General features: G+C 39.0%; 1 protein-coding gene across 5 annotated transcripts in view; it reads left to right on the top strand.

Moving 5' to 3' along the window:
• Positions 1 to 16463, top strand: part of Crim1 (cysteine rich transmembrane BMP regulator 1) — a 180689-nt gene that overhangs the window by 123932 nt on the left and 40294 nt on the right. For all 5 annotated transcript variants that reach the window (XM_047522876.1, XM_047522878.1, XM_047522877.1 and 2 more), the window contains one exon: positions 9502 to 9630. In XM_047522876.1, the coding sequence (XP_047378832.1) occupies positions 9502 to 9630 (129 nt within the window). The remainder of the gene's footprint in view (positions 1 to 9501; positions 9631 to 16463) is intronic.

Here is a 16463-nt window from a genome sequence, read left to right as displayed (position 1 = left end):
GTTTGGGATGGCCTGAGGCATTGGGTATTGAGAGGGATCAGCCAGATCTAAGCTTTTCAAAACGATGAATCTGTCATCCTTTCTGTGAGCCAAGTTTTTAAAAAGATTCCATAGAGATTCTGTGCCATACCATTTCTCTTGTGTCAGGGAGCCCCCATGCTTGGGGGACAGATAATGAGAACATTATTCTTTGAGTAAAACACACCCAGTGCTAAGAAAATACTGGTTGAACTCTCTCTTGCTGTTGACACAAGTTTGAGATCACAGTCCTACTGAAACCAATGTGCTGATCAAAGATAACTTTTAGACATGGTTCTTCTCTACCTTCTTTTAACTGGAGAATGGCAGGACTGCTGGCAAAGATACCAAAATAGTGTAAATGAAACTGTGATGAGTTTGCCCTTGGCCCTAAAGATCAGCAAGGCCCCTGTCATGAGAAGGGAAGGACGCAGTCAGCCAGGCACACAGTCATTGTTTCAGCTCACATTGGATAAGCTGATGGCTACGAGATGACTGCTCTTGGAGTCACCAGAGGCACAGTCAAAATGTGGAACAATGATCTCAGACTGCTACTCAGCAAAGGTGAAAGGCGCCAGTGACTGGTCACTAACATGCTCCAAAGCTTACCAGACCATAGGAAAACGACACCATAGACCCACCCACATCCCAGATGCCTTTCGCATTTTCAGTGGAGATAGAAAATGATGCTTAAGTTACAAAGGGTAGGGTTCAGAATGCTGAGGCGATTGTCACACCGTGTATCAGCTGAGCATTTGAGACCTATGAAAGGGCTCATATTTCATTAGGTAGCTTTTATCTGAGACTGGTTCTAGCTCTGAGCAGGCAGGGTTGTCATTACAACCATCATTACAGCACCGAGTCGTTCGTGCAACCCTTAGAGTTTGTCTCCTCTTTTCAACCTAACGTGAGCCTTACGAGACTATCATGAGGTAGGAATAAGGAACATTTGCATTTTCCTAGAAGCTGGGAGAGGTTCATGGTGGTATGTCAGATAATGAGAGAGCAGGGACCCAAGCCAAGCTTTCTGTCTCCCTTTAGAATTGCTTCTCTTAAGACCCTCAACTTCAGAAGAGAGAGAATAAGAAAATAAGATGATGAATGTAAAGTCCTTGTCGTGGTTTAAATTCAAATGCCATTCTTGCTCCTGGGTCCATTCTCATGATTGAGGCCCAGTTACTGTTGCTCTGCCCTCTGACCTAGGCATAGACTCCCAGTTCTTTTCCTTTTTGACCTTTGTTGTTTGACTTCTGGGACAGATGGCTTTATTTCCTGCTTCCACTTGTCCATGGAACAAGTTCCCCACCCAGGAACATCACTCAGTCCTAGAGCCCTGGCCTGCTCTCTCTGGCTCCCTCTCTCCTCTCAGGATTGTTTTCTGCAAGGCTTGTTCACAAAGTCCAGGCCCTGGGTCCTGACCATGGCCTCTCAGGTCCCCACTGAGTAAAATCACTGAGCTCCTCAGCCCCCATCCTGTGCTAGTCTGTGGGATTCCATCAGCAACACTTACACGTTCTGGACTGGCCTCTTCCCTTGTCTCCCGTGATACCTGCCATCCTGTGCAGGCAGTCATGCAGTGGCTTTGCTGAGCAGTCAAAAGTACCCATCATCTAGTACAAGATGAGTCCTAAGTTGGATAAGCACCCAGCTATTTATTTTCAGGACTATTTTAGCCACATTTTTTTTTCCCCCTCATTTGGGAGAGGGATGATCCCAGAAGTGAATCCTTTAAAGAACTGAAATTTGGGGTATCAGACTTAAGATAAGAATGTTGACGGAAGCCCTCTAAGAATGTACTTTCTGTGCCTTCTTAAGCCCAAGATGGAGATCATATTTTAGCCCATCGCCAGAACCTGGGTGATATCCCTGAGTATCTCACTTTGAACTACTTTGATTTGGGAGGTTTTCATTCCATTTGCACTATTACAAGTGTGTCAAGTTCACAGCAGCCCTCAAATCTAGCTTGCTGCTTCAGGGGGAGCTCATTCATTGAATATCTTTCTAAGTAGAGGGGACTGCCACAGGGATGAGGCACGATGACACTAACTGTCCAGTCCTCCAAAAGTGAGAAATCAGAGATTCACCATTTTGGGAACAATATTGATCCCTTCTCTGCTAAATGATGTGCCCTGACTTTAGGTGCTTAGATGTCTTTTTTTCCCTCTGTTCATTCATTAAGCAGTAGTAGGCCAAGTGCTGTACTAGGTGCTAAAGTTATAAACAGTGAATGAGGCATTGTCCCTAAAATGGGGACCTTTCCTCCCTAGTTTTCAGCCATTTCCCAAAGAGTTGACTTGAGATTACCCAAACTCTGCCCCTGTAACCACCTGCTGGGGTTGAATTTAGCCATTAGAATTGTGCATATACACACGTGCTCACAAGTTTGTGGTGGTATATTTTCACCTAAAGGATACCAAGATATATTCCCTTTGAAAATGAATAATTAAAAACGAATATAAGATTAAAATATAAGACAAATATAAAGTCTAGGTTATTCTTAGAATCCAGTGCTAGTTTGTGAGCTGCTCACACTGAATTACTGGAAAAAGATAGCCCATTCTACAATTTTTTTTAATTTATCTTTTGTGGTCATTTAATAATAATCTCATAATCATACTACTGCCTTTTCCTATTAAATGTGAGATTGGTAAAGGAAGAAAAATATGTCCAACAGCCAAGATTCCTTGGAAAAAGCATACAAAGCTAATAAATAGGTCTAAAATAAATATGTTGTCGTTTCTCTATCTGACCACAAAATAATACAAATCTTGGGAACATTTTTGCACCATTCATTTTAAAATAAAACAAAGAAAGTGCTCTGAGATAAGTACTGCAGAAATTACAAGGATGTAGGTGTTGTCATGAGAAATATATACAAAGGGAAAAAGGATAACTAAACCAGCAGTGGTCAAAAGAATTTGAAAACTCCCCACTGTAGGAGATTTTTTTCCATGGCTTAATGAGATTTTCTAAAGTACACATTTATACCCCGTGGAAATTCCCACTTCCAGATTAGGGAATTTTGTATCCTAAGCTCTTTTCTTATCGTTTGCATCAGTAGTTTTCCCTCTGCTTCATTTGGGTAAATTTGATCTTGACTGTGCTTCTCTTCCCAGGCTCCAGTTATGTTGACAGCTAGGTGATTTATTGGAATGGTATTCTGCCTAGTTATGGGTCACATTTGAAAAGCAACTGTGGTAACAGAATGACATATGAAGATACAGTAAAACAGATAAGCTATCTCTTTTTTTTCTGTCTTGGCCAGCCTTATCTCCAGTTTTATGGCCCTGGACAGGCTACCATTAACTGGTGGGGCTATAGGAGTCCTAATATTTTTAGCCATTGAACTGCCATATAAAATGAGTGAAGCTTTGGAATTTTCCCACTCATTGGATATTCACATGGCTTAACCAAGTCCAGCCAGAAGAAAAACACAACTTAGGAAAGAGAGTGCCTGAATTAATTCTGAAAAGAGAATGTAATTGTTCATTTTTGTCTCTCACAAGTAGGCAGACTTATGAATTGAGAGAGAAGAGCTATGTGAAATATGCAAAGCATTATTAAAGTCCAAAAGGAGAAATAGAGAAGTGAGAGACATGTAGGAATTAGTTTCATTTATCTAATTGCTCCTACTTAAAATTTCTTTCACTTATAAAAGACATGTAAGAGTGTATCCATTCTCAGAAAGTACTTGTTTTAGAAATTTATCTATACTGAGGTTTTTTTTCCAGAAAAACAGCATGAGTGTGAGTGGGGATGCATAGGAGTCAAGGGTGCCACTAGACAGCTGCTACTCACAGCCAGACCCTCCAGCCCTGTCACTCACCCAGAGCTCAGCACCTGGAGGTGACACTCATGGAGACTTTCAAAACCTGGAACCAGTTAATTACCCTGACAGGGTAATTGAGCAGCTAACCTAAGAAGGTTGGCCCTGTATGCCATCTGCAATTGTACATTTCCAGAATCACCCACCCCTACTCAGGAGCTGCTGATTGGCTGCAGCCTTACCAGAGTTGCTAATGGAAAAGAGTACTCCACTCATTTCTCAATGGAGAGAATTAGTATTATATATGAAAGATAGCCAGCTCCTGGTAATCAAGGTAGCAAGAAGGACCTTGTATGGATTCATTCAAAACCAGAAGTTCAGTAGAGTAAGAGATTAAAAAAAAAATCTGTTAATATTTTTATTTAAGCTACCTATACCTGAAATATAAAACCAGTGACTATATAAAGTTTCAGAAGCAAATTAACACATTATTGCCCATTTTAATACACCTGATCATCAAAATACATTCTTTTTTGCTGTTTTTCTTCTAGTCCTTGGACTATCTACAATGTGATGATAAGACTTTTAAAACTAAATCAGCATCTTAAAAAGTGGAATTTGAGTTTTAATTTCCTAGTTCCCCTGTCATTTTTTTGAGAATTGTCTAAAATAACAAGAAAAGCAAGAAAGTAGAGCATTTAGATTTTCTTATCACAATTATAAGTTATGTGATAACATAATCAAATGTTATTTTATGACCTGTTGCTGCAGCCTTAGAGTTAGAATCATGAATTTTGTTTTAATTTTATATTCTTGATCAAATTCATTATGATCATAGTGATTTAATTTCCCAATTGAATAGATAAAAATTGCTCCTAGGAAGTATTTGAATATCAGTCTAAAAGACAACAATGTTGTTCAGAAACTTTGAGGTTCTCTAATTCTTAAAGACTATATTTTTTGAAAAATAATTTCTGATAAGGAGTTTGCTGGACTTTTTAGGATACGTGCAAAATGAAGGACCAATATGTGTCGGGGTTCCTGCATCTTCTAAGAGGGTTCCTTCCAGAAAATTGTCCTCTAGGACCTGGGATAAAACTTGGTGACATCCCATCTGTACTCCTGACACAGTCCCAAGGGTTCTTATGAAAGTAACTCTTCTGAACAGTCTGTGGTGCTGAAAGAGTCTTTAAAAGTGATTCAAGAAAACAATAGGTCGAAGAGAACAGTGGTTCCCACTCAGCTGCAAAGTAGGAAACAGCAAACTGGTTGCACACATAACAAACACCCATTTTTGTTCTTTATTGCTTCTAGGCTCAGAAACTATTTCTAGAATTCTTCTCCACAAAGAAGCTGTTCCAGGGTTCCCTTTAGAAATAGTTGTAGCCAAAGACACTGAATTCCTGCTGTTTCAAGCCTTCTTCCTTTGGAGGACATTAAGGTATTTCTTTAATTCCTCAGCTGATTTAATACAGATGAGATGATCCTGTGAGCACCACATCATTGATTTTTTTTCTCACCAGAAACCCCACCCCACCCCTTTGTATGAGCATTTCCTCATTCTCCAAATTGAGGAGATCCTAAGCCATTTCTCTCCTTTGAAAGATGTTTGACGATTTATCTCTACCCAGCCAGTTTATAGGGGACAGTTTTCTTTGCCCCAAGCAACAGGTTATATAGCAGGGTCTCCAGAAGTCAGCAGGACCTCTGCTCTGCTGAACTGTTCAGTCTTGCTGAGGACAGAGGTCACCATCACCCTTCCAGAAAGGCATGTACTCGCTGACACACAATTTCAGTACCATACCCCGTATAATGTAGTTTTATGGGGAAGTGTAGGATCAATGAGAGCCTTCTGGCCTTCAGGCCAAGACCCATCAGATGTTTTCCATATGCAAAGTACTGTTGCATACACTAGAGAAAAAATATAGAATAACAACTATTCTTGACAAACAAGTTCCAGGACACTTTAACTTTGAGACAAGCAGAATGCACATTTCATGGGTTTCACCAACTCTTCCTGGATGCACAATCATACTTTGATACTCTAAGTCTAGATTCTTTAAAATCATCTCTTTTCTCAGTCCCTTAGACTAGAAACTATGTTAAAAATCTAACCAGCTCTTGGTTATTCTTCTTTCAGGACTGTAAATGCAGGGTCAATTTAAAATACTTTAACTCAGGATGGTGTTAAGTTTGTCCTACTTGGGAGTTCATTACTCAGAATAAGGAGTTGAATTTTCAGTTTTCTTAGTACTCTTTCTCAAAAAACTGCCCTAACATTAGCAGTAGGAGTGGTTCTGAGATTATATATTAACGTATTAGACTGAAAATAAATTCTCAGATCTGTTTGATAAAATCAGAATTTTTGTAGATCATTTATACTTTAATGTTTCTATTGTGATATTCTTGTAGAAATCGAACTACTATAGATGCAACCTCAGATGACAGGAAACAGTTCTTAAACTGGGAGAATGATGAAAAGTAGTAGAATACAACAAATGATTGCAAAATACAATATTAGAATACAATTAGGATGTCTTTAGCTAGTTCTCTGCAGCTGTGCCCATTATGAATCAGGTTATTCCATGGATGTAGAATGACACAGGAGGGACCCAAGTAACATGTTACCACCCCAAAAAAGGCTTTTAGAATTTGCTCCAGGTTGTATCTGAATAAGAACAAGATACTTATTTTTTTAAAGTAGAAAAACAAGATGTCAAGTGTTAAAATGCCTTTAAAAATTATGCTTTTATTTATGATTACTCTATCACAGTGAATAATCTAACAAGGAAAAATAGATTAGTTCCAGTGTAAATTGACAGTTTTCCTAAGTAAATGGTTTGTTAAAATTTTTTCTATGTTTTAATATTAAATACTAAGGGTTCCAGAATTTTCAGTGTATATACTTGCCAATTTCTCCCATCTAAATATAGGTCATAAATGAATGGGAAAACACTGATTTTAGAGGCACAAAATATTTTTTTTTACCTCTAGCATGTGACCACATCCATCTAGAAGCACTTATTTTATCTAAAATATTTAACATGCACATTTTATGACCAACACATACCTAACAGACCTTTTGTGCATTTAATTTTCATTTGTTTAACTGAGCAAAAGTTATTATTCCAAATGTTTTGGGAAGCATATTGAACCTATTTCCTGTCCTGGAGAAAGTCATATTAGATGTACATGACTCTTCACCAAGCCATCAAGCCATGTGGATGGAGTGTTGGGACTGTTAGTGTTGTTCTGATCCTCAGACAACTGTCTGGTTTTTTTTGTTTTTTCTTTTTTGTTCATCTTCTAGTCACAGATCACGTTCCTAGTCCTACCCATTAATCATAACATGTACCAAGAAATAGCACAGTATCTTTATTGAAGAAAAATACCGTTCAGAGGTGAAAAATCTTCTTTGTGAAGTTGGACAATGCAGTCTCTTAACAGATCAGTGAGAGTAGAATTCCATACCACCCTGTGATTATTATGCACTTTTTTGTTGGTGTCATTGTACTCTTCCCCAAATATGTCTCTTCCCATAAGATGTTTTCTGAAGGCAAAAGTTTCTTAGAAACCTCACATCTTAAACGTCAGTAAAGAATACAAGGTTCTGGTCTTGTGTAAACGTGCTCGAGACTTTTCTTTATCCTCACTAAAACAGTGCATGTAGACTTCAGGATCCTCCCCAGTCCTTGGTCTAGTTACTCTCTAGAACTTGAAGTCCTTCCTCACTGGGGAAACCCATGGTGTGGTTTACGTAAAGACAATGTGAGTGTTCTCCCCTCTCTGTTTTATACTTGTGGTTAGAATATTTTGACAAAACATGGGCAGTCTGATGGCTGATGGCTAGAATAAGACCATAGTTTTGACTGGTTAACAAGAGTAATGATTAAAGAAAAACAAACAGGTTTGAAGACTGATGTTTATAGTAAATTTAAAGAGAATATGGGAAATAAGCAGTACTATACTAAGTTATTCTTAAAGTTCTACTTCTAGATGTTTACAGTTGACTATGAGAAAGAATGCTTTAGTCATTGAAGGAAATCATAAATTTTATAGCCTTGGAAAGTTTATATAAAAATTTCAGGAAAGTGTTCTTTGAATTGTAGGTTGTAATAAAGGCAGACAAACTATGATGTTCACATGATACATATTTTTACTGGTCAGAGCATCTCTTTAAAAAGTCACCATTGTCTCCTACCTGCAAAGAGTTGAATCATTGTCCCATTTTAGGAGGTGGATAAAAATGTAGACCTCTTGATCTTAGCAGTGGCAGCTAAAACACTTATTTTGGTCTGTCTTCCATGGTAACAGAAGATGAAACTTGAGAAGACAGTGTGGACTAATGGATAGAGTGTTGGATGGGAGGTCAGGAACCTCTGTTCTGTTCTATTCCCAGCCTGCTACTGGGTTGCTATGTAAACTTAGATAAGCCAGTTACCCTCTCTGCACCTCATATTTTCCATCTGGTAAAACGTAGGTAGAGACATTCTGTACTTGGCTTCTTCACAAAGAGATTGTGAGAAACAATTTAAAGAAGCCCACAGTATCTTTTGGTTGGAAGGATGCTACTTAAATATGTTAGTATCTCTGTTTCCTTTGGCAACACTTTTCCCACAGCCTGGCACTCTTCCCACCCCACAGCTGTCCCTTACTGATGCACCACAGGACAGGTACCACTGAACAGGCTTTGTTTTGCATAGAAGCTAAGAGTGGTGCTCTGGAGCAAGACTGCCTGGGTTTGAATCTTGTGGAACTCACTGCTGCAGTGACCACAGGCAAGTCATCGTACTTGATTTCCTCATCTGACAGACACATGGAAGTAATGATAGCACCCACCTCATTGGAGTACAGTGAAGCTTGGAGGCTTTTAGGAGCACACCGTCAACATTGTGTAAACACATAACATGGAAGCCAGTGTGTGTAGTCACCGTTATTCCCTGCAGCAAGTTTTTCATTCTTAACTTGGCAGAGAAGGTAAAGCGTCACCTCCGACCTTGATTTCCTCCACGCCTCTCTTCCCAGCTTGGCTGCTCCTTCTTTTCTCTTGAATGCTTGTGTCTCACCCTGCCACTCCCATGGGCCTCCAGGCCCTGAGGATAAACTCTTAGTCACCGTTATCCATCATATCATCTGTCATAAGCAAGGGAGTGTCACATAAAAGATAAAAGAAATTTAGGTATGTTAAACTATTCTCAAAAGCATCTCTGATTTATTAATTTTGAAAAAATGCTAACAGATTTCAGAAGTATTACAGAATGCAGAATGAGATAATTGACCTTTGGTCACTGGGTCTTGGTAATTATGAAAAATAAACTGAGAAGTCATTATGAGGAAATAGAAGAACAGGTAACATTTTGACCTTTCATCTGCAGGGTACCCCAGAATGTACATATTGCTCAAACAAAAGGAATTGGAGTAGCTGAGGATATAGCTCAATTATAGAGCACTTGCCTATCTTGTGAAGTCGGTCCTGTGTTTGATCCCCAGACCAAAAACAAAAAAATGAAGTGGAGTTTTCACATCTTCAGAAATCTGAATAAAAATATTTATTTCAGGGGTTAACAACATTACAAGATTTTATAAAAATTTTAGAATTTGATGAAAATTATTGATTAGATTTTTGTAACTTACTGTAGTGTGGGATTTCAGAGATCGAATAGCATCTAGAGATAATCATATGTTTCATTGATTTTTTTTTCTCTCTTTATTATTAGAACCAACCTACATCACAATTGATCCACCTGCATGTGGGGAGTTATCAAACTGCACTCTGACAGAGAAGGACTGCATTTATGGTTTCAAACTTGATCACAATGGTTGTCGAACTTGTCAGTGCAAAAACAGTGAGTAGACAGAAGGCTGTATTTTTTCTGAGGCCTAATATGACATTGTCAAGGCATATTATGTGATTGAATATCTTTCTCACTCCTGCTCAGACATTCCCTTGACAACCTGAAGAAAAGGGGAAATGTTATACTTAACACAAACAAATGCAGAATTCTCTGGGGGAAAAAGAGCTGCTCTTTTATGCTGGTTTGCATCATGATTTCATTGTGTTCTCATAGTCCTTGATGTCCAGTTTCTTTGGGGGTGCAGCCCAAAATGGCTTTGGAGCATACACATCCAGCCACCTCATCGACTCTCTCCACAGCCCCCTTGCTGGTGTTACCTAGTGACAAGGAAGTCCCCCACACGTACGGTGTCCCATCCAACCTATGGCAGCCATAATTCTTAAAATATGCATCGCTTTATTGACTGCAGCTCCATGTAGATTCCAATCATGTCTTTTGACCATGATCTCTGAACCTAGATTAAGTATATTGCATTTCTCCACAGTGGAGTGGGGATATGCCCTACATGTTTAACACTATTTTGAATTCCCCTAATTCCTCTACCAGAATAAACATCCTCAGTCCCCTTCATAATTCCTCAGGTGACATAGTTACTTTTTAGTTGGTCTTTTCCATGCATCATTGTCCTTATATAAAAAGTGGCTTAGAAATAAAATATTCCAGAGTTTGCACTGATCACTGCAGTGCTGTTTTGTGGCCTATGCTAGCAAGTTCTTTGAGTTGCACACTGTAAGCTAATATTGAGTTTATAAGCAGTTAGTATCACTAGGTGCTTTTTACATCAGCTGCTGTTAGTTGCTTCACATCTGTTCTGTATTTGAACATTGGAAATTTTTTTCATCACATAAATGTAGGGCCAAATTTAACAAGGAATTATGCTAATCATTTTAAACCATTTTCCAACTAGTTGGAATACTTTTTACTCTTGTTAATGTGATTTTATTCTTTATACCTCCTAGCTTATAGTGAATAAGCACCACTTAACATGTCCTCATCTGAGTCATTGGACAGAAGTAAGGACAGGGCCCGCTGGTATGACAGTGAGCATAGTCTTCACTCCTCAAGGGTATAGCTCAGCAAACCACACGGCTCCATCCCCACAGGGAAGTCTGGACACCCATGACCTGATATCTTGTCTGAAATCAAAATGCATTATAGTTGCAGCATTCTTTTGCTGGCAGCCTCACTTCAGAATAAGCTGAAGCTGGTGGGGAGTGGCTTGTGGTGCTTGCAGTTGCTGTTCCAGTGGTCAGTGCTTCTCTGGTTGTCTCAAATCATGTGCAGCAGTTCTTCCTGAAGAATTGTCAGTTAATGTTCAGTTTTGTGTGTTTTCTGAATCCTCTGTCCTTTTGAATTGACATTTGGCTTGTTTTCTGAAATTTCTTTCTATTCTCTCTGATCTCTCCCAAACATAGACAATGGTTCTGTAATAAGCAGATTCTCTGTGGGCCTTGGATATAATTATCCTGGGCTCAGAGGCTTAAACTTACTTAACATAGAAGGATGCTCACTTTCTGATTTATCAGTTATCTTGGGCTTAACATTCTTCTTAACTTTGATCATTCATTGTTTTCTTTTGTAAGAATATTTTTTATTAAGAAGATAGAAAATAGGAGTAGAATAATTCTGTGTTCTCTGTTATGTGTTACCACCACATAGAGTTGGTGCCAACTGCTGTTCTTGTGGTTATTGCCATCCTTACACTTCCTACAAGCCTCCCCACACCTGGGGCTAGCCTGCCTTTCTGCATTTGAGTCTGTTCAGGGAAGGGCAGGTCTCAGCTATGTGCCCATCTGCCTTTCATACCTCCTTTTGGAAAGTCAAGTTCACTGGAGAATTGCCTTGGCAGCCACACTTGTTTACATAAATAGTCAACCTTGTCTTTTTAACACCAAGATATTTGGTAATTGTGTCATGAAATGTTTATATTTCAGTCCCTGTAATGCCTCTTGAGCTACACAGCCTTTTTTTTTTTTTTCCATCATGGAATCGTGCATGAATTTTTTCTGAACCTTTTAAAAATCTAAAAATATAGATGTGTCCATTGTCTCACCCAAATACTTCACCTGGGTTCTGCTGTTATAAAATTTGCATTGGCTAATCATACTTCTGTAAGACTCCTGGCACTTCATGAAGAACTTTTGTCCCTAAGTCCAAATAAGGGATTTCCCTCCATGGTCATTAAGGCAAGTTAAAAGTATCACTGGCCTTTTGCAAATTGAGGCTATTAGGAAGAACTCCTGTGCCTTGTCTCTGAGTTGAGTTTTTTCTGACTTTCAAAAGGAATATCTGTGCATACAACTGACAGTAACCTCCATTTCACTCACATTTAGGAAGAAATATGTATAAGAACATTGTATTTTGGGCCAGGAATACTTTTTTTTAAACATATAAATCTTTACTAACCATTCATTATTTGCAGATTTTGCCTATTTGTAGAAATATCTAGTCTTTCTTCCTTTTCTCTTCCCCTCTTTCTTCTTTTACTGCCTGCCACGTTCCACATACTGTATTAAGTGTCAAGGCTACAAAGATGAATAAAATGCAAGACCTACTCCAAGAAAAAACGAAACTAATGAAATGCCACCATTTAAAGCCCACTTCTGTAACCTACGAAAGTGAATCCTGCTAGGAGGAAGCTTCTGTTCACACCTGAGTGGGGAAGTTCCTGCCTCACCCAGGGCATACTCAGTGCTCAGCAGATATCAGCTGACTGAGAAGCAGGGAACCTGCAGGATGACGGACACCTGTGGACATCATTCCTGTCTAAGGTCCCCCTCTGAGGCTCACCGTTCTGGTCCCATGTCCAGCTCATCACCCTGAGGTTCTCGACTTGGGCTAGTCTTATCTCTCGCTCCTGCCACCCTCTACCTGAAAACATGAACACCAGGTGGAGTTTGCCAGTTCGTATCATACAGCAGTGGGGGCAAATGCACTCTGTTCCCCCTTCTCCTACTCCTGTTAGCTATTCTGATTATTTTGCAGCTTTGCAGCCACATCTTTTGGAGTTGAGTCAGATCAGATCACATGGCAGGGTCCTGGTTTCAAATTCTTGTGCTCACACACAGCTCCCCTGGCAGGCTCTGGCGTCAGCCTGACCTGCCTCTGAGGGATCAGGGCCAACGTTGCTTTACTTCTGCAACCTCTGCGCCCTCATCCATGAAGGACGGCAGACAGTACCTAACTAATGGGCTTGAAGAACAAGTATGTGAACAGATCCAAAGTCAGCCTCCTTGCCCGGCGTGGGGCGACAGCTGATTCTGCACGCTAGCTGTTCTGTAACCTCCACTTTTGAGTCAGCCCAAGCCGCCCTTTATGGAAATCCCCAGCTTGCCCTCCTCCCTCATTCCCACCTGCCTCCAGTTCTTCCTGCCCTCCCGGGACACTCACCAACAACTTCTGTGTTTTCATTTCAACTTTCAAATGCTCTTTCTCCTTGATTTTAGGGAAAAAAAATGTCCCTACGGTCAGGTAGGGTGTAGGGTGTTCTTTGGCCCATTGTTCTGTGTGATAAGTATTCATCTTGTTCAGAATTCTCCCTTACATTATTTTTCTCCATCCCATCAAAGCCTTTTATATATGCAATAGTTGTTATTATTTATAGCTTTGTTTTCTCTTGGGGATCAGACCTAGTTCCCACTGGTACATTTCTTAAATTAAGGCCAACAATCAATACATAATTCTTATTTCTTATTGATTTGTTATTTGCTCATTCACTCTTTGATTTACCTCCCATTTGTTGAGTACCTACTATAGGCTAAGCACCAAAGGGATGCAAAGAAAATAAAAATGCCTTTATCTTTGACTGATATTGGTAATATTGGTAATATGCTAATGTGTTGTGAGATGTTGCAACATAATCCAATATACCATGGGCAGTTACATTAGGATTAAAATAAAGCCCTATTGAAACATGTCCTCCAAAAATATGTGGAAAGTATATGACAAAGGAGGTTTTTGTTTGAGCATATTGTAGCTTTGCTATTTTAATTAGTAAAAATAGCATCTTATAACAACACTACTAAACAAAGTAATTCGCCAGGGACATATGAAGAACTAAATAATCCCTGACTCAGTGTCTCAAAGACATGTTTACAATAAAGAGAAGTAGTATGGTAGAAAATGTTTCAGAAAGTATAGTCGCAACAAAATTTAAAACTAAAAGCCTATAACTAAGCTACCAATATCCTAACTCTTTTTTGGGAGGTGGGGTACAAACTGTTAATAACATTACTTTTTCACTGTTGTTATCAAGCACAATATGCTTCACCTTACTTTATAAACTCTGTGCATTAAATGATATCTGTATGAATTAAATAGCACAGTCTTTTGGCATCTTATTGTCCACATCTTTAAATCAAGAGATTATGACTGGCTTATTGGTAAATTTTCTTTCAGTTTTAACATTCTTTGAATCTAAGAATTAATGATGCTTTTATCTAGAAACTGATGCACATATGTAAAATTAATGGTAACAAGAAAGAACAAGCTGTCATATCTTTCAGGAAATATCTCTGAGTCAAGCATCCCAAGAAGGTTATAGCATCATATATGGGGAGGTGGTGGGCTTCTTGTTTTCATTTTATCGTACTTCTGAACAAACACCTACTGTGAGGGTCAAGATTGGGACTACCATCTGCAGTGCTGTGTTTCCTTGTTTAGTAGCCTCAGAAACTTCATAGCCATCCTTAATTGTTAACAGGTTTGTACAAACTGCCAGTATCCAAGAGTTTAAAGTACTGGAGCAAAGAAGTATACAGGACACCTCCAGGGGCACCACCCACTTCGGTACATGAAAGTCACATTGCATTCCCTTACGATAAAGAGTGAATGATGCACCTTGCACTTGGGTCCCGTCTGGGCCCTAGGACCAAAGCTCTCTTTTCCAGAATGAATAGAGAGTTTATTGTGTAGTTCCTATCCACCAACCATAATATGCATTCCCTGTACTTTCCCATTCTTCATGGCTTTCTCTTCAATAATTTTCCTCCATGGATTTGTAAGCATTTTTAGATCACAGTGAAGTTATAAGCCTAAAAAAAATTTGAACACAAATCCTCCCTTCCCCTCTTCCACCGGTTGCCTTGAGATAAAGCATTCCAAGCAAATTTATAAACCCCTGTGCCCCCCACCCCATGAATAAGGTATTTCCAGTTTGATCATTCATCTCTTTATTTAAGTATTTAGTTCATATTAATATATATGGACTACCTTCTGATCTTCAGTGTTCTCTCTTTCTGAACTAGAAGTTGTTATTTTGAAGTCTTGAGCAAATGCCACTGTTTTGAAAAATTTCAGTGCTATCAGAGCAAGGTTTTTTGTACTGTTATTTCCCTGTCAGTGTGGCAGTTCTCATGTCAGGAGAAGAGCAAGTAGCAACAGGGTTGAATTGATGCATTCATTCATTCATTCGGCACCTAGTTGTTGAACACCCACTCCATGCTAAATGCCATGATAGTCCTGGACTGTGGACATAAAGAAATTAGGGCCCTGCCCTATAACTTGCTTTTATTGGGGAGCACAATTGAGATAATATGGGCCAGAGCCCACAGATGAGTGATCCCCAAGTCAGGGAGGTGCTGGGACACTTCACTTGAGGTGACATGGCCAATCTGCTTTTAGTTTTGTGTCACTGTGACAAAACACCTAAGATAATCAATTTATAAGGAGGAAAGGTTTATTTGGGCTCACAATTTCAGAGGTTTCAGTCAATGGTTTCTTACCCCTGTTACTTCTAGGCCTGTGGTAAGAGAGTATATCATAGTGGAAAAACATGGTGGGAGGAACTGCTTACTTCATGGCAGCCACTAAGTGAGAGAAAGACAGGAAGGGCCCAGGGTCCCAGTATTCACTTCCAGACACCCCTCCAGTGACCTAACTTCTTCCCACTAGGCCCCACCTAAAGGTTCTACCACCTCCTAATAGGGTCACAGGCTGGTCACTAAGACCTTGGTGGATGCTTCCAAATGATAGCAAAGAGATAAGTTGAAGAAAAATCTGTTTTTTTTTTTTTTTTTTTTTTTTTTTGATCAGAAAAATAAAAACACAAAATATGCTCAAACTTGAAAATTTTAAGGAATTTAATCCCCAAGGATGCTGACTCTGGAAAGTTGTAGGAATGTGTTTAATTTATCTATTTCCCAACATAATTCACTTCATGTCAAGACTTTAAAATTCTTATAATAGAAAAATGGGTTTGTACCTTAAGATCTTTATGTAAAAAATAATAATAATGTGGTTATGAGTCTTCTCCACTGTTTCATCCATTTCTTTAATAATGGGAAATGAAAAATAATGACCTTCCTTCCAAGTCACATAATTATAAATTCTTAGATGAGCCAGTTAGAATTTATCTTTTAAAGATGCAGATTAGTATTCAGTTGCTTAGCAGGGTGATAAAGACCCATGAGGTTATATTAAATATGTGTAATGAAAGGTTTATGATAACGGCAAAGTAGAAAATTATACCGTAAGTCACATGTTCCTTTTTAGAAGATAACAAATTAAATTACGCAAGTATTGCCAGCTAAGAGTCACAAAAGATGCTGTTGTAAAATATTTATGTCAAACGTGGATCCATTTTGCCTATTAATTGTAGTTAAGGTTTTTTGTTAGATTGTAAGATTTGTCTGTGGAGGAGACAAACATGTTCTGGTTTTCCTGGTGTCTTGTGCATTGTTACAGTATTCATGCTTGAATGATGTCCATATAAATAAAAATTCCTTTAGAATTCCAGCAGGAACCATCTCTGCTTCCCATCTTACAGTCCATGCAGAACAGCATACAGACCTTGCCACCCGGTAGTAATTACCATATCAGCTTTC

Source organism: Sciurus carolinensis, chromosome 13 (assembly GCF_902686445.1).
Source record: "Sciurus carolinensis chromosome 13, mSciCar1.2, whole genome shotgun sequence".
NCBI classification, from domain to species: domain Eukaryota; kingdom Metazoa; phylum Chordata; class Mammalia; order Rodentia; family Sciuridae; genus Sciurus; species Sciurus carolinensis.
This window is presented reverse-complemented; position numbering and strand designations above follow the sequence as displayed.